We start from the raw sequence: 26,760 nt of genomic DNA, 5'->3' as shown, positions 1-26,760 counted from the left end.
GAGAGAGACTCGGCCGAGTTCTTCTGGCGGGAGTAACGAGTAACGCCTGGCACAAAATAACACATTCGCCATACTGTTGAATCAGCTATGTAGACTGTTTTTATGCGATGAACTCTGCGCCGTTTCTTAAGAGCAAGGCTTTTAAGGAAAGAGAAGAAACTGCAAGAGAAAAGCTACGGCAAGCTGCCAAGCGAGATCTACTCGCAGATCTATCCAGGTAAAGGTCGAAGATAGAAGTTTATATTTTTAGCGTTGAATCAGAATCTATTCATATCGTGAGTAGTTGTAATGATCTTAGTATAAAACAATGTAAAATTGGTTCTATCAGTTGATAATGTAAAATTGTCCACCGTTAAGAGTTTTAGAGCTGACACCTCGAGCGTTTACCATGTTCTTCTCCGATCCTCCACCGACCCAGCATCATAGTTACTCGGGCTTTCCGAAGGAAACGCCCGAGGTATAAATTCAGCTTCGTTTTTTTTTATTTCTTAAGAAAATCACCCACTAGGTCTTTATTAATTTGTATAAAATAGTTTGTCTTGGTGAAGCGTCACATCCAGTTTATTTGCTGATTTACTTAAGAGAAAATCTATCAGAAAACCCAGAAACAATCGCAAAAAAAAGATTGCATATTAGTTTGTTCGTACTCTTTTTTTTTTCCAAAGAGAATCGACAATTATGAAATAAATCAGTTAGTCGATCAAACCTAGTTTTTTCTTAACCCTTTAATCATAAACCTTAAGAGTGACTGGCTTCTGATTACTCCTTACCGTATCACTGCTGAATCAAACAGCAAAGGTCATGAGAATAAGGGTATGATCGCCAACTCAACAACTGAGCTCCTTGTCAATACCTTAGGAAATGTTTAGAGAACAGTATGGAGTAGTTGAATACTGATGTTAGAATGTTAAGGGTAATGAGTCGTGAAGTGCACCCGAGGCCCTGATAGGGTAAATTCCAACAGGCAACATGGCGTTGAAACAGCAACATCAGGGAAATGAAAATGCGACTTCGAGCAAGACATTGATGAAATTGCGACAGTGACATCAGAACCTTCCAAAATGGCGATGTGACGAAGTTTAAAATTCAGATGGGCGACATCTATACCCCCCCTAACAGGGTCTCACACCTGGGTGAGAATAAACTCCAGACTGATTCAAAACATGCTGGATGTCACTCAGTTTCTTATTTTACATGCTTAGTTTGCATCATTGAATTTTAAAAACACGTTGTGACCCCCCCTCCCAAGATCTGATTGTTAATTCTCCCCTCTAGCTGCCATACATTTCCTTGTAAATTGGTTAAGAGAATTTGGTGTTCAATCAAGTGAACAACTTCAACCTGATAAGCTTGAGTATTCTCACTACCTGTTTTCTAGATACTGTATGGATATCTTAGGGAGAAGTTACATGTCAATCACTTGTCGGAGTAAAAGAGTTAATTAGTCTGTTTTCACTTTCAGGTTGTTTGGAGACACATCCTTTAGTGATGTCACATTTATGATAAATGATGTTGAATTTCAAGCCCATGCAGTTGTTCTCAGAGCAAGAGCTCCAATTTTCTGTCAACATTTTCTTCCAAGATATGCCTCCCCAGTTTCTGTCCAAACATACATCCAAATAAATGGAATAGAGGCCAGTGAGTTTGAGAAATTTTTAAGGTACAGGCAGAGAAGGTTTTATCTAAATTAACATTTATTTTACCATTCAAGAACAAGAAACTCTCACTACCAGTTTACTATTACTTCATTTTTCTCTGTTCTTTTTTCAAAAGGTCTGCTTATACACAAGATGATTTTAAAGATTACAATGGATCAAGCCACCCTTGGAGAAAAGAAAACATATCAAGTGTAGTAGATGGAATTGACCATGTTGTTGAAAGTGAACTTAAAGAGGACAGTTACAGTTGTAAAATATTTGAAAATGATACTGGTAGAATTCATGACAAGCTTCAAAAAAATGCCCAGTCAGAGGTCTGCGCAGGGAAGGAAAGTACTGTGCAAGCACCAATGGAGCCAGAGGAATTTTTTGGCAGTGATGCTACTTGCACTCAGTCGTATTGTAACATGAATGGTAATAGGTCAGGAACTGTTGGTGACAGCAATGTAATGGGAAGTTCTGAAAGAGAAGATCCTAGTCAACCTACAGATAATGATTATCAGTCCGACTCCAAACTGCCACAAGCAAGTTGTATGAGTAATGATGGAGGAATTGATTCACATCTTAAGTTATGTGACTATTTTACTGTTGACTGCAGTGACATGCCAGAGACTGATGCATTAGATGTAAATCAGCAGCAACACAATTTGGAAGCAAATCATCATAGTAGTGATTCAGTTGATGGCCCTGGTAATGTGGTTGAAGAGGAAAATGTAGAATCAAACTGCCTTGCAAATGGATTGGGATGTGACTCACATGTTACATACTCAAGCTGTCTCTTTAAGAACCAGGTTGCTGAAGTCAAGACAACAATTGAAACAAATTATGGAGTGACTTCAGCTGGTGGCAGGATTTTGGAGAATAGTTTCAAAACAAAGCGAGGTAATTCAGAAATTCAAAATTTTTTTTTTTTGGTAATCCTCTTCGTGTCACTAAGAGACACATAAGGCCTCGACCAGAGTTCGCCATTGATGTCTGGCGGGTGCTTGCCGCTCCAGGTGCCCCCAAGTCCAGTTGTTGTCCTTCATTTCCCTTTCCACCGTCCTCCTCCAGGTTTCTTTCGAAAATTCAAAATAACAGATATAAATCAATGATGATGTTAAATTTGATCTGTTACCATGATGTGGAAATGGTTTATTTTACAGTTGCATGCTTGGTGGCTAAGCCTTTGAACAGGAGTGAGGAGGCTAAGGGTGACCTTGTTATGATCATACAAACATTTATTTACTACTTTTCAAATGTAAATTACTTTGTTATCATGCTAAGTAGATACTAGTCTCTGTCACAACAAGGTCACCTTCAGCCTCACTCCAAATCAAAGGCTTGGTAACTAAGTACACAACTGTAAAATGGCCTATTGGTTATACCTGAACTCCTTATCCCTTCCCTCTCCACCCTACCCCCTACCCCACCCCACCCCACAGACGGATCAAACTACAGTGGAACCCCGATACAACGATCCTCGATATAACGATATTCCTGCTACAATGATAAATATGCTATGTCCCAGCAAAAGTTACGGTAAATTGTATAGGACAGAACCCCATCTCAATATAATAATAACTCGATATAATGATCTAATTCCACTGCTCTCTTGGCATATCGTTATATCGGGGTTCCACTGTATTTAAATCAACTTAGCCCTCAGTAGCATTAAAAACTGTAGTTGAAGATTGGCAAGGAAGACAAAGAGCAACAGTTTTAACAGTTAATTAAATGATTCTGCTATATTCAGGTGCCCAAGTGATATTTTGTTTTCATCAGATCTTGCTCCACCAGTGAATGAACCATCAGTAGATGAATTAAAGGTGGATGATAAGTACACTTAATTATGTTTGAATGACTTCAACATTTTTTCCATACATTTACCATTTAAAACAAACTTAAATGCAAGGTTTTGTTTTGTCCTGTTTTATGTAATTTCAAGAGCTGCAGTTGTACTCTTGGCCAAGATTTACTTCAGTTGTTGATGAGTGAAGTTGGATCTGATGTTGTCTTTGTAGTCAATGGAAGCAAAGTTAAAGCTCACAAGTAAGTGCTAATATGGAGGTGTAGCATTGTTATTTCTCTTTTGTTGTTAGGTAGAAAATTGTCTGCATTTTTTTCCCAGAGCTATTCTATGTGCACGATCTAATTACTTCTCAGCCATGCTGTATGGTGACTGGATTGAAGGGAAAACTAATGAGATTCCTCTGATTGGGTGAGTTACAACTCCTAATTTAATATCATAATGACACCTCCCTGTTTCCTCCTGCAACTGCTGGAGCATAAATTCTTCCTTCTGTATAGGACCAGCTATTAATAGTGGCCCAGCAATTAGTGAGCAGGACTCTGGATTGAAAGTCTCCAGGTTCATTGCCAAAACAGGGTCTTTGTGTTTGGTTCTTGGATGATGCACCCTGATTGACCCTAGCGGCTCTCATGAGAATAGTCACTCATGGATTTGAGAATGTCTAAAGGGAGTTCTTATTAATAAGTTAATAGTGTGCTTGTCTGTTGTATGTTTACAGCCAATTGATGGGTGGTGTTTTTATCATTTTAGTGTGAATTACAATGGTTTCATGGCTGTCCTGAAGTATATTTATGGAGGAACAGCTCACTTGACGGGTGATTTTGCACTCATATGGTGAATGATGTTTATAACTCTTTTGAAAGATAACAGTTGTTGGTAGATACCTGATGCCTCAATAATTGATAAGTTTGTAGAATTTACTTGTATTCTGAAAAAAAAAACTAGGGGATCATAAATTGAAAAAAAAAACTTATAAAATTGAGTTGCCACAATTGTTTTATTTTGTATTACATTTTACTTGAGAGTAATAGTTATTGCCAAGGTATCTCTGGTTTGGCCACAAAATATGTTGCTTTTGTTTTCCTTATTATTTTTTGTTTTGTTGGCAGTGATGCACTTCCTCTTGTGGACATGTATGGGCTGGAAGGACTTAGAGAAATCATTAATTGTACTTTAAAAATAGACAAGTGTCATATGTTTCACAAGGTGAGATTTATCAGGTTATAATTACTTTTGTTTTGCTACATAGTCTGAAAAAAGTCTTTAATTAATACTGATGCAAGAGAATGTCCTGAGACAGTGTCTCTCTCTTTGTGATCCCAGGAAGTATGATAGTATAATCCAGTAAAAGGTAGATATTTAATCAGGGCTGTCATTAGAAGCTTTTAGGACGGTGGAAGCTTTCACCCATGCCCATTTGACATCTTCAGCCACTTTGAGAATTGTGATCAAAGACAGAAAATAAGTATTTTTGACATCATTGTCTGGCAAGCAAAAGTTACTCATTGAGACAAATATGTCCCAGAATTCTGGAAATCATGTTGCAGAGATTGCAAGCAAAAGAAGTAAGGGAATGGTATTTCTTTATGTTTTCTACATATATTTTCTATATGTAGAATAGTCTTTTGCTTTGCAAAACACCATGCTTGTTGCACAAGCTTAATTTAACTCAGCTGCCTACACTGTTTTAAAGTGATCATGGCTCCTTGGATTTTCAAGTTTGAGCTTAGTTGTTTTCATGCAAATTGTCACTTCTGTTGTTTTTCCAGCCTTGTGCAGAATGTCTGACTGGTGTTCCTGAGTGCTTGGAAGTATCAGAGTTGTTTAGTCTTACTGAACTCAAGAAATCTTGCATCAAGTAAGGGATTTTTTTAACAGAATTGTAATCTTGTTTATTATCTGCATGCTCTTAGTTGGATAATATAAATGTCCTCTTTGCAGGTGGATGGCAAAACACTTTGATCGTACTATGGGTACTAAGGGATTCGCTGCACTTCCCAAGCCACTCCAGGAAGAAATTTTGGCTGAAATCCAGAGAAGCTTTGTAAGATATGCATTTTGGATTATTCAAGGATTAAAAACCAACAATCAATGTTGAGCTAATTTTCAAAATGGCTTCAATTTAGTTTTTTTTTTCTTCTCCTTTGTGGTATTGGCTTTGCCATACCCTTTGTGGTACTCTTATCAAATCACAAGAAGAGTTGAATCCCAACATCACTAGAAACCATTGGTTTACCATCCTCCAATACTAAACATTTGTTCTGTATGCATTTAAATAATTCTTGAAAAACCAAACTGCAAACCAGTGGAAGGAGTAACATTTAATTGCAAATGTCGTTTGCTAAAAGTAGGTAGCATATTTGTTCAGTGCTTAATAATTTAAAGTTAGAGTAACAGAATATGTTGTCTTGACTGCAGGTCGTAGCATCAGGCATAGAAGTCTTGAATCAGTGTGACAAACTGTCTTCATGTACACCACTGGTCAAGTGGACTGAGCCTGTTCACATGGCTGTTTCTGCTGTCCAAGAATCTTGTCTGTTGTTTTTGACTCGGAACTTTTTCTCTTTAATTGATGAAAGGAGCTTTCATGAAATTTTAAAGGTAAATAAAGTCTTGTAACATGAGTTAGTGGCTGGGTGAATCCTTGACTTACTTATGGACTGACTGACTGACTGATTTAATGATTGATTGATTGATTGATTGATTGATTGACCGAACGATCAATTGCTTGACGTAGTGAGTGATGTTTTAACTCTATGAAAAACTCAACAGAAGGTTAGCTAATTGACTGACTGACTGTGTCAACCTTTCAGGGAGTAGGTTGGTCAGTGCCTGTTTTGGAAAAAATTCTTTTTGCAATCAAGAGGAACCTAACTATTGAAAATTGCTGCGACCAACTGAGGGCCATTCTCAAGCTACAAAGGGTTCTCAAAGTGAAGGCACTGGAGGAGGATGAGGAATGCTATCCAGAGGTTTGGACATTCTCTTATAGTCCCACCTCAAACTGAAGCAAATCTTCTTGTTGAAACTCTGTTTTTTTTTTCATAGTTGTGTTATGAGCCGATGAATAGTCCATTTTACAGTTGTGTGCTTGGTTGCCAAGCCTTTGAATGGGAGTGAGGCTAGGGTTGACCTTGTTATGATGCAAACCTTGCTGCCTTTCAAATGTAAATCACTTTGTTATCATGCTAAGTAGATACAGGTCTCTATCACAACAAGGTCACATTCAGCCTCACTCTGAATCAAAGGCTTGGCAATTAAGTACACAACTGTAAAATGGCCTATTTGGAGCTTCAATATCCTCTCACGCCAGAAGCGCCAAAAACTGAAGTGTGACTTTGCTGAATTCTACAACATTCGTCGATCAGATCACACAAAAAGTCTTTCAATATTGGGTGGGGCATTTGAAGGAAATTTTGGCCTGGAGGACGGGATTTGAACGAGCCATTCTTCAAAGATTCAAATGCCCAGGGGTTGTCGGGGGGGGGGGGGGAGATGTTGAAGCTTGAGATATATAAACGCATTAAATCAATAAGAACGTTTCTTTGTTGGACGACCGGGCTCAAATAGTACCATCTTTCGTAGTCAGAGAAGTTTGGTGGCCAATTTACAATTTCAGCTTAGTCGATATAACCAAATTACCCTGCAGTTGGTAAAAATTTGCTTGAATGACATTCAACGCCTTGTTTTCCACCAGTAAAGAAACTTGTTATTTTTATCAGTGTCTTGTGCACTTTCTAAAGTATATCTACCTTTATTCCCTCAAACTGTCCTTTTTTTAACTTCGTTTTTTATTTCTTTTTAGGAAGTAGCTGATCTTGTGATAAATTTACACAATGACTGCGTCAAGTTTATCAAATCCAACCTTTTTAAAGTCACCCGATCGGAAGGATGGAAGAAATTAAAGCTTACTACCAAACGGGAGGTAAAGGAAGGTAAGATTGCAGTGCCCTTGTCTGAGTCCCTATTCATGTGGTCTTGTGTAACCCACAACCCCTAGTCCCTAGTCCCTATTCATGTGGTCTCGGTTACCCCATTCCACAACCCCACAACCTCTAGTCCCTATTCATGTGGTCTCGGTTACCCCATTCCAAAACCCCACAACCCCTAGTCCCTATTCATGTGGTCTCGTGTAACCCACAACGCCGAGTCCCTAGTCCCTATTCATGTGGTCTAGTGTAACCCACAACCCCTAGTCCCTGGTCCCTATTCATGTGGTCTCGGGTACCCCACAACCCCTAGTCCCTAGTCCCTATTCATGTGGTCTCGGTTACCTCATTCCACAACCCCACAACCTCTAGTCCCTATTCATGTGGTCTCGTGTAACCCACAACGCCGAGTCCCTAGTCCCTATTCCTGTGGTCTTGGGTACCCCACAACGCCGAGTCCCTAGTCCCTATTCATGTGGTCTCGGATACCCCACAACCCCTAGTCCCTAGAGTCCCTATTTATGTGGTCTCGTGTAACCCACAACCCCTAGTCCCTAGCGTCCCTATTCATGTGGTCTCGTGTAACCCACAACCCCTAGTCCCTAGTCCCTATTCATGTGGTCTCGTGTAACCCACAACCCCGAGTCCCTAGTCCATATGCATGTGGTTTCGTGTAACCCACAACCCCGAGTCCCTAGAGTCCCTATTCATGTGGTCTCGTGTAACCCACAATCCCTAGTCCCTATTCATGTGCTCTCTTGTAACCCACAACCCCTAGTCCCTAGTCCCTATTCATGTGGTCTCGTGTAACCCACAATCCCTAGTCCCTAGTCCCTAGTCCCTATCCATGTGGTCTCAGGTACCCCACAACCCCTAGTCCCTAGTACCTATTCATGTGGTCTCGTGTAACCCACAAACCCGAGTCCCTATTCATGTGGTCTCGGGTACCTCACAACCCCTAGTCCCTAGAATCCCTATTCATGTGGTCTCATGTAACCCACAACCCCTAGTCCCTAGAATCCCTATTCATGTGGTCTCGTGTAACCCACAAACCCGAGTCCCTATTCATGTGGTCTCGGGTACCTCACAACCCCTAGTCCCTAGAATCCCTATTCATGTGGTCTCGTGTAACCCACAACCCCTAGTCCCTATTCATGTGGTCTCGTGTAACCCACAACCCTTAGTCCCTAGAGTCCCTATTCATGTGGTCTCGTGTAACCCACAACCCCTAGTCCCCAGAGTCCCTATTCATGTGGTCTCGTGTAACCCACAACCCCTAGTCCGTAGAGTCCCCATTCATGTGGTCTCAGGTACCCCACAACCCCTAGTCCCTAGAATCCCTATTCATGTCGTCTGGTGTAACCCACAACCCCTAGTCCCTAGAGTCCCTATTCATGTGGTCTCGTGTAACCCACAACCCCTAGTCCGTAGTCCCTATTCATGTGGTCTCGTGTAACCCACAACCTCTAGTCCCTAGAATCCCTATTCATGTGGTCTCGTGTAACCCACAAACCCTAGTCCGTAGTCCCTATTCATGTGGTCTCGTGTAACCCACAACCCCTAGTCCGTAGTCCCTATTCATGTGGTCTCGTGTAACCCACAACCCCTAGTCCGTAGTCCCTATTCATGTGGTCTCGTGTAACCCACAACCCCTAGTCCCTAATCCCTATTCATGTGGTCTCGTGTAACCCACAACCCCTAGTCCCTATTCCCTATTCATGTGGTCTCGGGTACCCCACACAAATCTCCCCCTCGGGATAACTTTTCGGCGCGTTTTGATGGAGTTTTGAGATGTGGCAACTGTCCCCTCACCAGTCTCTCCTGTGACAGCCACTGCAGTCAGGTTACATATTGGACAAAATATTTGCCAGTGTTAGGTTTTGTATAGAACAAACTTGATTCCAGGCTTTCTCCATCTTTTTTGAGGCGATGGAGAGCCTAATTTCAAGGTTATTGTTGCAATACTGAACCCTTCTGAAGTCCAGGTTCTGTAATCAAGCAGGTTTCGAGCTCCTGGGATATCTTCCAAAAAAAAAAAAAAACTCTTCGACGAGGCAAAAAAGTAATGTTACTTTTGTCCGACAGGTGCGGTTTTTAGTGGTCTGTTTGATTCAGGTGAAAATCTTAGTGGAACAAGGAGAAGCGCACTGAGTTCTTTACAAGTAAGTTCAATTTCACTGAACAGAAGTCGAAACAAATTTGTCGGTTAGTCAAAAATTGGGTGGCAAGAAGTAAAAAATGACCTTTGGATTTAAAAGAATTTTGTTAGTTGTGAATATTCTTGTCTCTGCTTGAACTGTTCCATAAAAAATGACGTGTACAGCGTTCGGAAGAGATAAATTAATTGTGCAACCGTTTTAGGCAATGAGTTGATGTAATACATACGCGAATTGTAATTACTTAACGCAGTTTTTCGTGAGCAAACCTGTCATATTTTTGGGTTGTGACATAAACCCACATGCTCCGTGACTATATTGAGTTTTGACGCATTCGTTTGAAAAATTTCGGAACTTAAAATTAACCCTTCTCGGTTTGTTTCTATTTTCCTGTCTCCTTTATAAGACGTCCGCTAGGCCATCAACTATGAGAGCTTTTCAACGAGTTGCAACTGAATCTTTGGCGAGAGGACAAGGGAGAGGGAACTCTGTTTCGGACAGGAGCTCTCAGCGTAGTCACCGTAGTAGGCCCACGTCAGGTAGGAGCTCCCAAAACAGTATTGGACTTGCGCCTACGAATATGCGGCCTTCCTCAGGACGGTCCACGACTGTTAAGAATAGTGTCAAATCAGTCCGTGGAAAAATATCTTCCGCGACGAGCAGTGATTCTGGAAAGAGACCTTCGTCATCTCGGGCTTCAATGCCCGTGGAGAGCTCAGGAATTTCTTCTTCGTTGACAAGAAACTATGATGGAAACTTGCTAACTAACTCACGATCTACTCAAAATTCTTCAGCATCAGGCCATAGGGGAACACCATCAAAGACCTCTTCTGCTCAAAGCTCTCATCAACACACTGCAACATCTGGTAACAGTACGAGGTCTTTACGGAATCAAAATAGTTCCAACGCGAGGCTCTCGTCTGCTCCAAGTTCATCTGGCGCTATAAGAAAGGTCCCATTAGTTTCCAGGCCGCCTGTATTGAAAGGCACTAACCGAGATATTAACAGTACCTCATCAAAGCGAATCGTAAGAGACAAGCCCCTTTCTGCACAGGGCTGTGTGGCACAAACTAAAAAGGTACCAACGGTCTCAAAGAAGGTTTCGGAAAACGCTAAGGCGAATAAACTGTCTACGATGGTCAAAGGGATGAGTTCAAGAAAGAGTCAAGACCTAACAAATGGATCAGAGGCTAGCAATGAACCGAGACTAAGAGAAAGTGTCCAAGCGACAGAGGATGGAATTAGTAGAACGAGAAAAATAGAGGAATTCTCAGACAACAATAAAGACAATGGTGTTTCACATAAGGGATCACAAGGTGGTGCCCAGTCAAAGAGTTCAGAGGAGCAGAAGCAGTGTGCTACGTCAACAGGGGAGTGGACTCCAGAAAACAGGGAGGAAGGTTCATCACTCTTCAATGAAGCAGCTTGTGAGAACGTTTCCCAGTCTCTTGATGATGACCCTTTGAAGAACCCTAAAGTCAATGATTCACTGGAACTCGACTAAATTGAATTTTTTTTAAGTTTGCTATAAATATTGGTGAGTCTCCTGGTGTGTCCTCCCTTAAAGGAACCTAAATCGTGCATGGAAAAGCGATACTAGTCAGAAACAGGTGTTCCTTGGATGTAGTAGTAGCATCATTAGTGTATTTTTGGGAATGAGGCAAGCTGTACATTAACCGAAAGTTGCCTCTATCGCCCTTGGTATGGCGAGGATGAATTGACAACCTTCCAGTGTGAAAACATTAAAGAATTTGTAATAATTAAAATCGAAAAGCCAGGAAAGTGTCCAATTTATTAATGATCGCCAGATTACTTTGTGCGCCATATTGTTTGTCACAACCACAACAAACACGAATTTTTTTTTTTTTTTTGGCAAAGTTACCAAAGCTATGCGGTCTTAGCAGCAAAAACGGTCAAATTGTTCATGGTCAACTTATCGAGAACGAAATGCGAATTTCACTTTGTTTACAAAAAAGGTAAGACAGTCCTTCAGTCTACGAACGAACCCGCGCAATATATTATGCCACACTACAAAAAAACACTTCAGTACAAGATTACTTTCAAGGCCAGATGTAGCAAAAATCCCACTAGCACATAATACACATATGGCCGCGGCTGCCTCTGTGCTTGGGTTGTTTTTGTTCGTTCGTAGACTGGAAGGATAAAAAACAGCATCGCACACCAGTTGTAGGTCTAGGGAGGGAGGGCATGCGCTGCCACAACTGGGATGCCATGTCGAAGCATTCCACCGAGTTCAAACTAATCCCGTCCCATCCCCCGACGAGATAAATTTTGTTGTTAAATACGCATGCTCCTGCGTTGGATCTGGGCGTGCACATGGGAGTCACTTGAGTCCACTCAAGAGTCGTGAAACTGTAACATTCCACCGATCTGAGAGTGTCGTTACCATCGTAACCGCCTAAAACGTACATTTCATCGTCCACGACAAGCGCGCTTGGAAAAGAACGCCTGTCGTGCATCGGCTGAACCTCCGTGGAGTTCCATGAATCCCTGTCGAGATCGAAGAAAGATTAATTTTAGACACCTAATCGCAGTGCAGTCACTTTAAAAAAGGATTATTTACCTTGTCGTGTCATAACACTCGACTGTATTCAAAATACTCGAACCATCATGGCCACCAATGACGTAAACAGACTTCCCGTGAGCTACCGCGGCTATGCATCTTCTTCTTGTCGGCATGGGAGACTTTGTGCGCCATCTTTAAAAATACATGATAATAACAATAAATTAATGAATGAATTAGATCATGGAATTTATTGGCCTTGAGAGGTGTAGGCCCCATGCCTCTATCCCAATGAGACGTAATGATTTTAATTCGAGCCGATAACTTGATAGAGACTACTTAAAGTACGAAAACACATTTTTTTTTTTTTTTTACCAGAAGACATCTCGATTTGGCAAATCAATTAGTGCGCATTAGGCTCCACGAGCTGACGACGGTTGCTGATGATATATTTATGATTAGTGATGTGTACTCAGAAATGATCCTTTCCCGGACGAAGGTGTTCTGAAGGTTTCTAAGCATTTGTCGTCGCTTTTTTTTTTTTTCAAAACTGTCTGCCTAAAACCAAAGTCACCCAACCAAAATATTAATCATCGAGTTCACTCATTCTTCCTCTTATAACAAAGTTGTTTGTCAACAACTACAGAGCGCCGCTCTATGCTTGTTGTTCATCCAAATCGTGACCAAAATTATTACAACAGCCAAATATATTTGGACAAAAGCAAATCTTGCGGGAACTGCGGCGATAAAACGAATGAAATTCCAATTAACTTCCGACGCCTAACTGAAAATTTTACCTTAGGCTACTGTGTTTTTTCGTATGTTAGGCTAAACTGATACAAGCATTTTTATTGGTTCGTACTTATGATCTATTGGAGGACAGACGCATAGATGACCTCACCATGAAAAAAATTTTGCTATTTCATCATATAAAACAAATGTCATGTTGCCGTGGGTCTGTTCAATAATGGAGAGAACTAGCGCCGCGTTGACGTGAAACATGAACGGCAAGAGTGACCACGTGACCTTGTTTTCCCGCAATTTTTTCACATTTGCCGGTTGCGCTTTACTATTTCTACTTGAAAGTAACCTGTTTCGCATTTGCCGCGTGCGTAAGATTTTTAGTCTTCACTTTTTCTCTCACAGAGTAGAAGTTCATTGCCGGAAAAAGGGCACCAAAAGTATTCCTTGTAAGTCATACAAGGGCGCCCTCAAATTCATCGTGACGTGAGCTCTCGCGTAGCTAAAGCAGCAAGATTCGCGCTATTTTCGCGGAAACGCGGCGCTAAATCTCTCGAATGGATCGTAGATGACGTCAAAGTGCGGTTAGAACATTAGGGAGACACTCGCCTGCGCATGCGCCTCGTGTGCCACTTTCTTGTTCTTATCACACGTTGACGTCATCTTCAATCTATTACTGAACAGAAGTACGTCAGCATAAAAATTTTAGAAACTGTTACCTTCCTGCTTGAAGGCTGAAGCATTCGATGGAATTGAGCGTGTTCTGACCATCATAGCCGCCGACAATGTATACGTGACCATCTACCTCGACTGAACCATGTTTGCTTCTCCTTGTCAACATGTTCGGCATATTATGCCACTCCTTCTGCCGTACATCGTATCTCTGGGCTGAAAATACGAAGATGATTATTTTATAAAGAAATAAAGCTTTTTGGATAAGTGAATTTCTTGACTGGAAAATTATGAAGGAGAGTCTAATGGACCATTCTCTCTATAATTCCTTTTCGTATAAAAGTAACTATTTCATGCGATTAAGTACACTGCCCTTGGTCAGAGCGAATGACGAAGACGAAGGGCTAACGTTTCGGGCGTAGCCCTTCGCTCTGACGAAGTACTTTATCTGTTGTGATAGACTCTTAGCTAATAAATGGCTCTCTTGACAAAATCAGTCTAAAAATTGTCAAAACTGAATCCACCTGGGTTCTCCGAAAACGGAAGTGAGGGTAGTGGTTTGAAGAAACACTTTTAGCCTGCGAAACGTGCAGTTTTCTGTGCGCTTCAAAGTTGATGTGTAGAGAAGCTGTTTTCCACCTGTGGTTCCCATTCTCTCGCGTCGTCGCCTCTCATTTTTATCGCTCCGCCGGTTGACGCCTCAAAGCGTACACAAAATCACCAGCTACGTAGGCTAAGGATCGCTCTTACAATACGACTTATATGAGGGATCCGTTCTACAAAACTGTTCGTTACCTATGTCTAGTGTCTCAGAGTTGATGTTACAATACCCTCCAGTGACGTAAAGTTGTCCTCCAAAACTTGCGATGCCATGATACCCGCGATCCTTTGTGAACCGTGGCAGGTCGGACCAGACCTGGGTTACGATGTTGAAGCCGAAGACTAAGAAAAGGAAGAGTGGAAAATGTGTTCATGCATTCTCAATACGAGCGCAATTTGAATGAAATTGAGAACGTTCAATTAAAACTGATTAATCCGTGATTGAAAAAGTGGGTTAGATACAAGAGTACATTTTGCATCTAATTAGAGATTTGGTGTAATCTGATCGTCTAAATTATTGTTTTCGATATTTTCTTTAACATTTTCTTAATAAAAGAAACTAACCTACCTGTGCTTTGGTTATGATAGTCTCCATTGCCTCCCATAGCAATGAGAATCTCGTGAAAACGTTCGTAATTACGCGGTCTCGTTCTGGTGGTGTCGAGATGCTGACGACGGTCTGGTAACAAATGATAATGCTGTGCTTCAAGCAATAATTCCTTACATCTTGGTGAAGTGTTGAAGAGTTCTTCGTGCTCAACCACGTCAACTAAATAGTACGGGGAAACAAGAGGTAGGCGAATATCTTCCATTAATAAGGGAAAAAACTGCCGTCTATTTTCCAAGTCGTAGTTTATCCAACCAACAAGAGCTTCGTAAACTTTTTCCTCGTTCTCCACTGAGATCTCGTCACTTTGTATTAAAGTCTGGATTTGCTTCTCGTCCAAGTTCATAAACTCTTCACTCTCGGCCACGTGAAGGAAATTTTGATAGATGAAAGTGTTCGTAGTTGTCCATAATTTTGGACACGCATAGGTCTCTGCCAGATTTTGAATACCTAGGCAGTTTTTCACGTTAAGTCGACTTTCGAGGAAACGCCCACAAGCATCCTTTACAGACTGCACCAGCATCAGATTGGCGCCTTGTAGGATCGGTTCTACATTGCTCCAGTCTAGCACAATCTCGCCAGTATAGATAAATCCCAGAATCATTTTCATACTGTCCTTATCAACCCCAGTGATGGTGACTTCTCTCTGCTTACTTTCCTTCATGTTTCCATTGAACATAGCGAAGAAGTAGTCGGAGCTTGCTGACAGAATATTTTTGTGGGCTTGAAATTCTTCACCTTCCATTGTGATTCTAACATCACACATGATCCCCTGCTTTTGCAATCCGCTCAATCGCTTCAAGACATCCTTGGAATATTTTTCGTCCGAGAAGACGAAACTATCATCCATCGCTTGCCTTTTGAAACTCGGTTTCTGAGGCAAACGTCTTTTCTGCCGCATACAACTATTTCCTGCGTGGAGGCTACATTGTCAAGACAGCACTTATCTGAAACTAGCCCTTGAGCTTTCTGAGATGTCTGTGCTTTCTATTATGACGTAAAATTCGTAATCAAGCGTTAAGAACTATTTCTTCATTAATCAACCTATTATGTCTATTAGATTAACTGTTTCTTGGATCTCAGACACGAAGATTAGTGTTACTTGAAGGGTGATATGAACATTCTTGTTGGAGTTTGCATCCGTCCCTCGCGTCGTTCTCTGTACTAACGGAAAAAAGAGCTTGCTTGCGTTAGACCACGCGCGCTCGTGCGATGGAGAGAGAACATGACGTAGATCATAATTTTTCTCCCGGCCTCATTAATCAATCAATGGAAACCAATCATCGATGCCAATAGCGATTACTGACCGATGTATAAATATTCACTCGTGGCATTGTTTTTTTTTCGTAGCTGAAGGTAGGAAATCGACGATAAAGGATTTGAAACGCTGCAGTCATCGGCGTTTGTCAGAGTCTCGTCGGCTCATTGTGGAGAGAATTTTAACAGAGTTCTAGATCCTCGTTTGTTTCTTAATACGTGACCACAAACCGCTAAGAGTCACGTGACCAGACTCCAACAGTCCCGTTCGATGCTTTCGGTCCACATTTGAACTTCGGGCAAGGAAGCTTCAGGTAGGTAAACTCCCTCAGCGCTTTTCTTCTTGCTGTTGGAAAGTTTTCACGTATTTCTTGTAAATGTGCGTGAGATGAAGTCTTAGAAAACTAAATTTTTAGCCTCATTTTGTGTTTGAAATAAGGGACCTCCATTCAAGATGGCAGAACACATGTCGATTTTTCCAGGTGAAAAAAGGCTGATAGTTTCTAAGAATCACTTAGCTCCATTTTCTGCCTTTAAAAGCACACACAACCCACAATTCCTCTATTCGCTCCGACGAAGGCTAACGCTCGAAACGTCAGCTTTTATAACCGTAACGGTAGCCAATTTACCCTTTCAACTTTATTGATATATTCAAATTATTTCCAGGTGAAAGCCGACGTGGATCTGAAAAGCTGAAAATCCCGAAACTTCTAACTTCTAACCTCAAACTACTAACCGCGGACTAACTATGGTTTGACGTTTGTGGTTAACAAACCAAACGTAGATCTAAAACTCTCTAATATAGCATGATACGGAAGAGTTAGTTGTTTAAGTCTCTCCGCCAGCTTACAACCTCAGGAAAGGTTTTCTCTGTAGTCAGCTATTTTACGTGGTATCATTTTTTACTTTCGCTTGCATTTGAAATGATTTTACGACCAGGCGTTTTTTCATGGATGGGGCACTTACAGATTTCTGCCGACTTCAGCGCCCGCTTTCCTGTTTTGTGCAACCGTCTTCTTCCCCTCTCCACCCCATCACAAAAAGAGTCCCTGAAATCAAAATAACGACTTGCGGTGAAAGCCTATACATGATCAAGATCAATCGATGAGGGTAAGACTATCTACCATCAATCAGATGGAAAATCGCGGTAAAGTTTTTCATCATTTATCGCTGTTGATCGATTATCTTTATCGACTGTTATCGATTTTCATCATGTCGTAAACTAGTCAAACATGGATATGATGGAGGGATCATGTCTAGTGAAGCTAGTGGTGCAGAGATCGAAAAAATAATAATAAACGTGTTTTAGCTTGACATTCAATTCCTTCGCTCAGAAACACGAAATCTGGAGATGTTTGAAGTCAGATCACTTCTCCCAATCCTACTGAATTTTGTGACCGATCAGTTCTTCCTAGTCTCTCCAAAAAAACCTGATTTGAATCGCTAAATCGGATCCAGGAAGTGAAGTTCAGAATAGGGAAAATTTCACCAAAATGATGAACCAATTGTGAAAATCTCAAGATTTAAAATAGCCGATAGAGTAACCGTATTGTACAGGAAAGAGGGAGACTGCAATGCATATTCCGGAGAGTCCAGGAAAAACAGGGATAGATAACTAAAAATAAATTTGCTTTCATCCAAGGTGACCTGAAACGAGTTTCGCCTCTGCTCATGCGCAGATGGCTGACGCAACTGCATGTGAAAAAGCGTTTAATAATCCTCTGTAACAACGAGGAATTTCAACTTCGATTTTCGACACGAAACTTTATATTTCAGTGAATTAATACGAAGAAATGGCCGAGGATGAAGCGGTGAGTATGCTTCGATTATCAGTGAAGCTATTACCGAAAGGATTTGGCTTCAAACTGATTCGATTCCCGTCAAATTTATCTGAAAATCGTAGTTCGACCCCACTATGAAGAAGAAGAAGAAAAAGAAGAAGATACCTCTAGATCTTGATGCACTTGAAGAGCCTAGTACTCCCTCGAATATGGAAGAGAATACTCATGAAATGGAGAATCAGGAAAATACAGTGGAGGAGAAAGAAGAGAAGGAAGACAAAGGTAAATTGAACTTTATGTTACATGATATTTGATTCAAAATTAAGAACATGCTTGATCATGAACTTAAGACACAACTAAATTTTGTGATCCGTTAGCACATATTGAACTCTACCACAGATGTTTTGTTACCATTCTTAGATTTTAAACATCCATAAATCCGAGAAACAGCGGCCATTTTACATATATTTGTACATAAGTCTGGTTTATTTTCAAGTCTCGCGAGATTGTTTAATTTGAGCTTGACCAGACGTCTGTCTTACAAGGACGTTTTAACCACTGAATCCAGTTCTCTGGATTCCTAAGATTGCAAACAGCAGAATGCTTTAAGGGATGTACAACTGAATCACATGAAAACTTATTGATTAGAACGTTTGTTTTAATCAGTTGCGTTAGGATGAAAATTATGATTGGGAAAGAGTGTTTCTTGTTTGAGATGGCACTAATTGATCATTCATAAAAACTACATCACAGATGAGAGATCACTTCAGGCAGGTCAAATGGAGCAGCATCTGTCTATTCCCAAGAATTTTATATGTCAGCAATTTTTTATCTCATTGATTTGTTTTATGGCTGACAGTGTAAAGATACCTTTTTTTTTTTTTTTTTAAAAGAAAAGTGCAGTCACATCCCCAGTTTGAAAAGGAAATAGATGATCTCTAGTCTAAATTATTTCAGTTTTTAATTATTTATTTTCAGTTTGCAAGCATCAAAATTAATGGCCAGAGATTTGAGTTTCCTCAGAGAATGCATATATCTATTTGTTTTATTACTTATGATGCATGATCCTTCGCAGTAGATAGCGCTATTTATGCAATAGCGAAAATCAGACCTGAAAAAAAATCAGGCCTGCACGGGATTCGAACCACTGACCTCTGCGATACTAGTGCAGTGCTCTACCAATTGAGCTAACAAGCCAACTTGGAGCAGGCCGTTAAGTTGATTCGTAATAAACCCGTGATGATAAATCAGATACAATGGATATATGAAGTTCATATATTTTGAATTGCAGTATTAAATACATATGATGCACGATCCTTCGCAGTAGATAGCGCTATTTATGCAATAGCGAAAATCAGACCTGAAAAAAATCAGGCCTGTACGGGATTCGAACCACTGACCTCTGCGATACTAGTGCAGCGCTCTACCAATTGAGCTGACAAGCCAACTGGGAGCAGGCCGTTAAGTTGATTCGTAATAAACCCGTGATGATAAATCAGATACAATGGATATATGAAGTTCATATATTTTGAATTGCAGTATTAAATACATATGATGCACGATCCTTCGCATTAGATAGCGCTATTTATGCAATAGCGAAAATCAGACCTGAAAAAAATCAGGCCTGTACGGGATTCGAACCAGTGACCTCTGCGATACTAGTGCAGCGCTCTACCAATTGAGCTGACAAGCCAACTGGGAGCAGGCCGTTAAGTTGATTCGTAATAAACCCGTGATGATAAATCATATACAATGGATATATGAAGTTTATATATTTTGAACTGCGGTATTAAATACGTATGATGCACGATCCTTCGCAGTAGATAGCGCTATTTATGCAATAGCGAAAATCAGACCTGAAAAAAAATCAGGCCTGTACAGGATTCAAACCACTGACCTCTGCGATACTAGTGCAGCGCTCTACCAATTGAGCTAACAAGCCAACTGTTTTATTGTTTTATGTACTCATTACTGGCTGGCATGCAACTTATCTGCTTGAATTTCCTAGAAGGAAGTCCAAATGAAAAAAAATTCTAGATTATGTAGTTACTTTCTGCATACTGCTAGGTTAGGAGTGCTAATATGTGATGCTTTTATGCATTGATGATGCTAGGGAAGATGGTAAATTTTTCATCACGGATCTAGTTAAAATTCCTAACCTACCACAAGTCTTTTATAGCTCAGTGGTAGAGCACTGGAAGTACTTATTTGAAGGTTGTAGGTTTGACTCCAATTTGGAGTCTTCAGAGTTCTTTCTATCAAGTATACCTACATCGTTTGCTGATTTACATCATCTTCCCATCATAAATTGTTTGTCAACTGTGACTATTAAAGAAGCCCAAATCAATGGTAGAGTTTGTGGTTACTGCAAAAGTTTGTATCTAGATAGTAGTTCTTATGGAGGGAGATCTTTGGCACTTAGATGCCAGCCAACTGTCAATTATTCCAGAAGAAATTGATTTTGGAGATATTTGAAGAAAAGGAACTTAATGTATCTTACATCATCAAAAGGAAAGGGATATTAATGATGTATTACTTGTACAGTAGTAAAAAAGTACTTGGAAATTAACTAGAAATGACTTTTTCATCATAAATATGTGAACAGACAAACAAGTTGTAAACACATAATTTCAGATCAAAGGTTTTCCTTCGTCTAATTTAGATAGGTTATGACTATGTCAGCAATTATTGTCATTCATTAGCAGGGCTCTTTTCTTTCCACTGCCTGGAAAATTTATCATTTAAGAATCTCATACAAGGGTAATTGTTAAGTATAATTATGTTCTTGCAGACATTTTAGATCTGGATGACTTTTCTGGGATGAAGAAAAAGAAAAAGAAGAAAAAGAAGCCATATGACATGGAGGGCCTGGAGGATGCCCTTCCGGTATGTGATTGTGTTACAAACTTGGCTGATGCAATAATTGTTGTGGTTTTATGACACTTTGAATTGTTTTATTGTTCAAATATTTTCCAGTCAAGTTTTGGAAGGGGTATAGATTTGGGTGATAAATCAAATTTTCCCTTACATCTTGAATGTGATTAGCATTTGTGTTTGCTTAATTCTATGGTAGGTGCCACCATTGTCAGCTGCTGAACATTTTAGACCTTTATCTCCTTAGGACTCAGCCAGCGAAAACAAAACAGAAGAAACTGGAGGAAATGATGGTGAAAAGGAAAACAATGCAGAAACTATGGATGACCTTGATTTCAATTTTTCCACAAAAAAGAAGAAGAAGAAGAAGAAGCCGGTGTGTAATATATTACCTTTCATTTACATGACGTTCTGTGGAGGTTTTTATTATTGTTTTATTAGAAACCAGATCATCCAGGAGTAGTAGATTCCTAGCTTAAACATTGTCAGTTCCTCTCTTTGTCACAAACCCACCTTCAATTTATCCCACAGGGTAAGCACAAACAATTTTTTTTGTCGAGCCTTGTTTGTTTTTTGCTGATGTTTCTTGTTGACACATTGATGTGATAAACTTCATTTTACATAGATACAGGCTTTTGCAATTATCCAGTTCCTCAAGATCATGTTATGGATTTTGTTAAGGCCTTACAAATTCAAATTTTGTATGTTTTTGTTATTTTTGTTTTGGTTGTTGTTCTCTGACAAGAAGGAAGAATGGGAACATTTTTATATAATTTTTTCAATAGGTTCTGGATGAAACAGACATGAATGAAGTTGAGACCAAAGCAACAGAAAATGGAGCAGATTCTGATGCAGATGATGGTAAAGGCTATTTTGTTTCGAATGACAACTTTGCAGCTAGATTAAGAGGTCAAAATAGTATTGAACAAAAAGGTTGAAGTGTGATGCTTGATTTTGTCTTTTTGACAAATACAATTCTCTTTTTCTTTAGGAGATATGTTAGATGATAATGATGACGTGCCAGCTTGGAATGATAGAGACTACACATATGAAGAGGTATTTGTTATGATTGAGCAGAAGAACCCAATCAGAAAAAAATTACTATTCAGCAAGCAAATTAGGAAATAAGTACACAAATAATTTATATTTCTTTTCACTCATCCCTTGTTTTTACACTCACAGTTATTAACAAGGGTTTTTGACATTATGCGAGCCAAGAACCCTGAAATGGTGACAGGAGAAAAGAAGAAGTTTGTGATGAAACCACCACAAGTAGTCAGGATAGGAACAAAAAAGACATCATTTGCCAACTTCACAGACATCTGTAAAATGTATGTGGATGAAAGTTTGAGATTATTGTAATCAAGTTTAACTCAGTCATTACCTAGCTGTGAGAATGTAAAGGTAAGATCAGTATTCTTATGCAAAGTCCAGGGCAATAGGGAATTTAAGCAAACCACGACGGGGATGGCAATGAGAACGTTGAAAAACTATAGACCTAATAGACCACTTTCATAAATGGCTGCCAAATTAATATTCTTTTGTTTAAATTTAAATTAGCCTTTCTGGCCTCGTTCTCCAGTACAAAATTCAAGAGAATACATTATCTCAAGTGAACAATGGCAAAACAATAGTCCAGTACATACGTTTTAAAACTTTGTACATTTCTTAGCCGTCCTTTGCAAAACAACAACGTGAAATCCCCAAAATTTGCGTCGTCTGCAAAGCGAAAGCGTGGTGGCAAATTATTCTAATTTACATTTGGAACTCGACGTTACTTTTATGCGTTATGTTGAGATTGAGGTCTGGCGCCCTATGAGACGGTAAACACAAGCAACCATTTTCAAAATTCTAACTAGAAGTAGAAACTCATTTTTTAATCGACGTCTTCTGTGCCATTGCCGTCCTTACTGCTTGAAGTCCCAAATAACTGCTAAGGAACCCTGTCTCCCATTATCTTCTGAAAGTTTTAATATTGTGCATTAATGGCTATCATACTGGGAGATTGAATGGCTCAAGATAATTTTAGTTCAGCCAAGAGACTTAACAATAATTATTTTTATACTTTTATGCCATGTGCTCCACATGGGGTCCACAGCTTTGAAGGGTTGTTGTTGATTCAGATATGAAATGATTTTATTTTTGCAGCTTGCACAGACAACCAAAACATCTCTTAGCATTTCTCCTTGCAGAGTTAGGAACAAGGTATGGGTGTCCATCTTTTTTTACTGCTACTGTTTAATAACAGCTGCACTTTCCCACACAGCATGTTTGTCAAAAAAATTTAAGTTCATGGCAGGGGAGTCTTGAAGTCTGATTTCCTTTTTTTTTTTTTTTGGAATTAAAATCCATTTACTAACCTATTTACATCTATCTTCTAACTTGATGTTGTATGTGTAATTCTGATTTGGTTTTATTTTAATTTTCTTGCAGTGGTTCAATTGATGGAAATAATCAACTTATCATTAAAGGACGCTTCCAACAAAAAATGATTGAAAATGTGCTTAGAAGATACATCAGTAAGTGTAATTGTAATATTTTTAGACACAAGTTATTTAGAATGATTTGTTTTTGATGCTCCATCCAAACTTCCCTCATTGATCAATTAGTGAGTCTAATCAGACGTGCCTCAAAGCATTTTAATTTTTCAAGAACAAGTTGCCTGTAGATCAGTTTTGTCAATGAAACTTCAGAGTTAACCCATTTACTCTCCAAGATCTGATTGTTAATTCTTCCCTCTAGCTGCTTTTTATTTCCTTTTATTATATGGCTGTGTCTCACAAGAACTGGGAACTACCAAATTCACGAATTTGATTGACTGAAATCATTATTGAAAGCAGTCTAGATTTTCCCATCTTGACCGGCATCTAGACCCGTCTAGAAAAAAAGGGTACAAAAAATATAAAAAATTGGCATATAAGACACAGCCATATAATAAACATCTTATTAACCGAGCTAGGTCGGTCTGTATGGGAGAATCTTGACCTTGGTCACTGGTACAGACCTCACTGTGTTCGGTCTGTACTGGTGACCTCGGTTAAGATTCTCCCCTACAGACCTCCCACTAAGTTAATAAGAACTAAGTAAATTAGTTAGAAGAATTTGGTGTTAGATCAAGATAGCAACTTCTACCTGATATGTTTGAGTATTCTCATTACCTGTTTTGTTTGTTAATGTATGGATAATGTAGGGAGAAGTTACATGTGAATCTCTTTTGGGAGTTTAAGGGTTAATCTGCCTTGTTTGTGTCTCCTACAGAGGAGTATGTCACGTGTCACACCTGCAGATCTCCGGATACCATTCTGCAGAAAGAAACTAGATTATTTTTCATTCAGTGTGAAACATGTGGATCAAGAAGATCTGTTGCTAGTATCAAATCAGGTTTCCAGGCCATCACCCAGAAGAGAGCTCAGCTGAAGAGTAAACAACAGTAAAATACGTCTCCAAGCTAGTACATATGAAAAAATTTACAGTTTAACGAGGTGGTCAGTCTAAACTAAGACAAGCAGGACGGATTTCAAGCAGATAAAGAATTCTGAGACAGGCAAGAACACTGGAAAAATATCGTTTTACACATGTTATCTTTCCAATTTAATTAATGGGGTTGGATAGGAAACATGTGGAGTAGAAAGGTGAAAAGTACCTGTACATACATGCATACAGCGTGCAGATTTTTCGCTACTTAAACTAATATTTTTTCCTTTGTATTAAGCATGCACTTGCTTCAGTTGCTTCTGTGTTAAGAAACTGAGATTAAAGAAGTTCTAAATCAAGAGAAGATCAAGCTAAGGGTGAATCTCCCTCAAGCATATGGACCTTAATCATGAGGGAATCCATGTCCTGGAAACTTGGGATTATCTGGCAAAAGCCAGTTACACGTCATGAATACTGTATTTACTTGAATACCCTTTACATTTCAATTAACAATGCACTCACTGTGAAGAATGGGGCAAGCATTTTAGGATTACAACAGGAAAAGTTTCTAGAAAGGTACAACTCAGCAGTCTACAACATATTTAGGTAGTGGAACATTGTATAAGTTTCTGTATTTCATGATAGTTACAACTGATTTACCATAGTAAATGTTGCTGACTACAGAAAGATCATTTTACAGGAAAAGCCACCAGAAATGAGCAGGCTGTTAGGAAACCCACCAAATTTAGTTTAGACTGGCATTAAATTGAGTAAATTCCATGTAGGTCACTTGAACAACTCGGGTGGCATCCATACCTTTAATGCTACATTATCTAATCCAAGATACATGCAGGGTATGTGGTAACGTTACTCTGGGAGACGAGAGACCTCAAGTCTAGAAATAACCCAGAAAGGGATTACTATGATAACTTGATCCTCTCTTGTGAAGACTTGATATGTACAAAACCGTCAATTTGCTGAACAAGACAAGATATTTTTGCAGATGCTCAGGATAGGAAATGATTGTGACCACTCAGCACTTTTCACCTTGCACTCGTCAATAAACTTTCTGACTAATGATGTGTTTTTATTAGTACTTTATAGCTGCAGGTGGTTCTGTTAGTATTCACATTATGACCTCTAAAACTTAGAAAGTATATTGAATAAAGTTGTGATGGTTAAGTGATGTTGTTTTGGCTAGATTTAATTTAGTTTTCATCAGCATGTACTAGGCTTGTGAGTCTGGTATGGATTTCAGCTGAACTTGAGAAAGAAAACAGGTCAAAACAGAAAGAGATAATTTAAATGGTGGGTAGAATTATGCCATGGTTGCATAGCTTATTGGTCTACAATTTACTCAGATCCAAAAAAATAACAGTGGTGGTGTGGCAATCTGTATTTCTCTGCATTCTGGGCAGTTTTCCTGTTTTCACGTTAGGATCATATTTGCTCTTATTAAATTTAACTTTAAGCCATATTTGTGTACTGGTGGGACAAGGAGAGATGATCCGGCCATTCCAGTTACTTGAGCTTTGATTTCAGAGGAATATGCCAACCATACACTTCCCTAAATAGTCCCCTTAGGATTCCAATTATGTAAAAAAATTACTGGTACTCCTAGCTGATCACTTCCTGAGGGTCACAAAACTTCCAAACCCATTTCACAGCCATCTCTACATTTTCTTCTCAAGATTACAGGAGTACACTACTTGTTAATGAGACAAATGTAGTTATTAAATAAAATTAAGTATTGTTTGAAAGTCCAGCAAATTACATGCCTTTGATAAATTAGTACAATTAAACACCTGAGTAAACGAGGGAAGATACAGAAATTTCTATTTTTTGAGTTGAAAATTGTTCACCTCTCAATGCAAGTTGAATGTACAAAAGAAAGATGAAAGGGAGCAAGCACTTTTAGATGAACAAAATTTGGAAAGGAATAACTTTCTACCTAAAACAACTGTACCTCACGTGGGGCTTGAAAAAGTCCTTTGTTAACAAATGAATAAAGGCTGATAGTTTCGAAAGAAACTGGGGCTGCGTCGGTGGGAGTAACGAAATAATTTGGATATATCAACGAAGGGCTAACGCTCGAAATGTCAGCTTTTGGAATCGTTACGGTGGCCAATTTACCACTTCAACTTTGTTGACATATCCAAATTATTTCCTTTGTTAACAATTTGTCAAACGTATTTGTGCACAATCCTTGCACTAGAGTACTATTTAAGCAATAGTGAAAATCAGGCCTGTACAGGATTGAAACCACAGATCTTTGCAATACTAGTGCAGCGCTCTACCAATAACGAATAGATGAAATTCATATATCTGAACTGCGGTTATAGACAAATACGTTTCTATAACCGCAGTTCAGATATATGAATTTCATATATTTGTTGTGTTTAATTTGTCAAACCTTGCCCATGAAGTCTCATCATCCCTTAACATTCCAGATGAAGGAAAAGCATTTTTCTGAAACCTCTATTGACAATTATTGTTGTAAAACTTTGCATGTTGCACATCTTAGTCCATGACAGCACAGATGCCATCACAAACAACAGTCCAGTACTTAAGTATGACCTCCTTAATATATAGAAGCAGGTTCTTGATTACTAATTCATTTACATGCTGTCTAAAACAACATCCACATAATTTAGTATGAAGACTCACCCTCACTTTCAGCTAATTCCCTTGGCTTTTACTACAACTGTAATTGATAGTGCTCAAAGAATAAAAAGAATTTAGATTTTTTGTACTA

General features: G+C 39.4%; 3 protein-coding genes across 4 annotated transcripts; 2 read left to right on the top strand and 1 right to left on the bottom strand.

Annotated features, from left to right (window-relative positions):
- The first annotated feature begins 54 nt into the window (after nt 1-54).
- On the top strand, nt 55-11,317 carry LOC111334807 (uncharacterized). 2 transcript variants are annotated; one of them, XM_022940630.2, is made up of 15 exons: nt 55-217; nt 1,463-1,660; nt 1,774-2,540; nt 3,423-3,466; nt 3,586-3,689; nt 3,769-3,858; nt 4,201-4,284; nt 4,560-4,656; nt 5,220-5,308; nt 5,392-5,494; nt 5,869-6,051; nt 6,264-6,422; nt 7,256-7,385; nt 9,465-9,541; nt 9,942-11,317. In XM_022940630.2, the coding sequence occupies exons 1-15, from the start codon at nt 108-110 to the stop codon at nt 11,037-11,039; spliced, it is 3,333 nt and encodes a 1,110-aa protein (XP_022796365.2). In that variant the 5' UTR covers nt 55-107; the 3' UTR covers nt 11,040-11,317. The 2 variants fall into 2 exon arrangements, with proteins under 2 accessions (XP_022796365.2, XP_088609223.1); XM_088753097.1 differs by lacking the exon at nt 1,463-1,660.
- Nucleotides 11,296-15,836, bottom strand: LOC111334808 (kelch-like protein 18). Its single transcript, XM_022940631.2, has 5 exons — nt 14,641-15,836; nt 14,268-14,414; nt 13,520-13,688; nt 12,120-12,254; nt 11,296-12,046 (listed from the first exon to the last, which is right to left on the bottom strand). Exons 1-5 carry the CDS (start codon nt 15,578-15,580, stop codon nt 11,623-11,625), a joined length of 1,815 nt encoding a protein of 604 aa, XP_022796366.2. The 5' UTR covers nt 15,581-15,836; the 3' UTR covers nt 11,296-11,622.
- Nucleotides 15,837-17,587: 1,751 nt separating this feature from the next.
- LOC111334809 (eukaryotic translation initiation factor 2 subunit 2) lies at nt 17,588-25,191 on the top strand. Its single transcript, XM_088753227.1, has 10 exons — nt 17,588-17,747; nt 17,840-17,999; nt 20,509-20,603; nt 20,839-20,967; nt 21,377-21,452; nt 21,583-21,647; nt 21,774-21,922; nt 22,740-22,796; nt 23,025-23,110; nt 23,850-25,191. The coding sequence occupies exons 1-10, from the start codon at nt 17,730-17,732 to the stop codon at nt 24,023-24,025; spliced, it is 1,011 nt and encodes a 336-aa protein (XP_088609353.1). The 5' UTR covers nt 17,588-17,729; the 3' UTR covers nt 24,026-25,191.
- The last annotated feature ends 1,569 nt before the right edge of the window (nt 25,192-26,760 follow it).

Source organism: Stylophora pistillata, chromosome 3, assembly GCF_964205215.1.
Source record: "Stylophora pistillata chromosome 3, jaStyPist1.2, whole genome shotgun sequence".
NCBI classification, from domain to species: domain Eukaryota; kingdom Metazoa; phylum Cnidaria; class Anthozoa; order Scleractinia; family Pocilloporidae; genus Stylophora; species Stylophora pistillata.
This window is presented reverse-complemented; position numbering and strand designations above follow the sequence as displayed.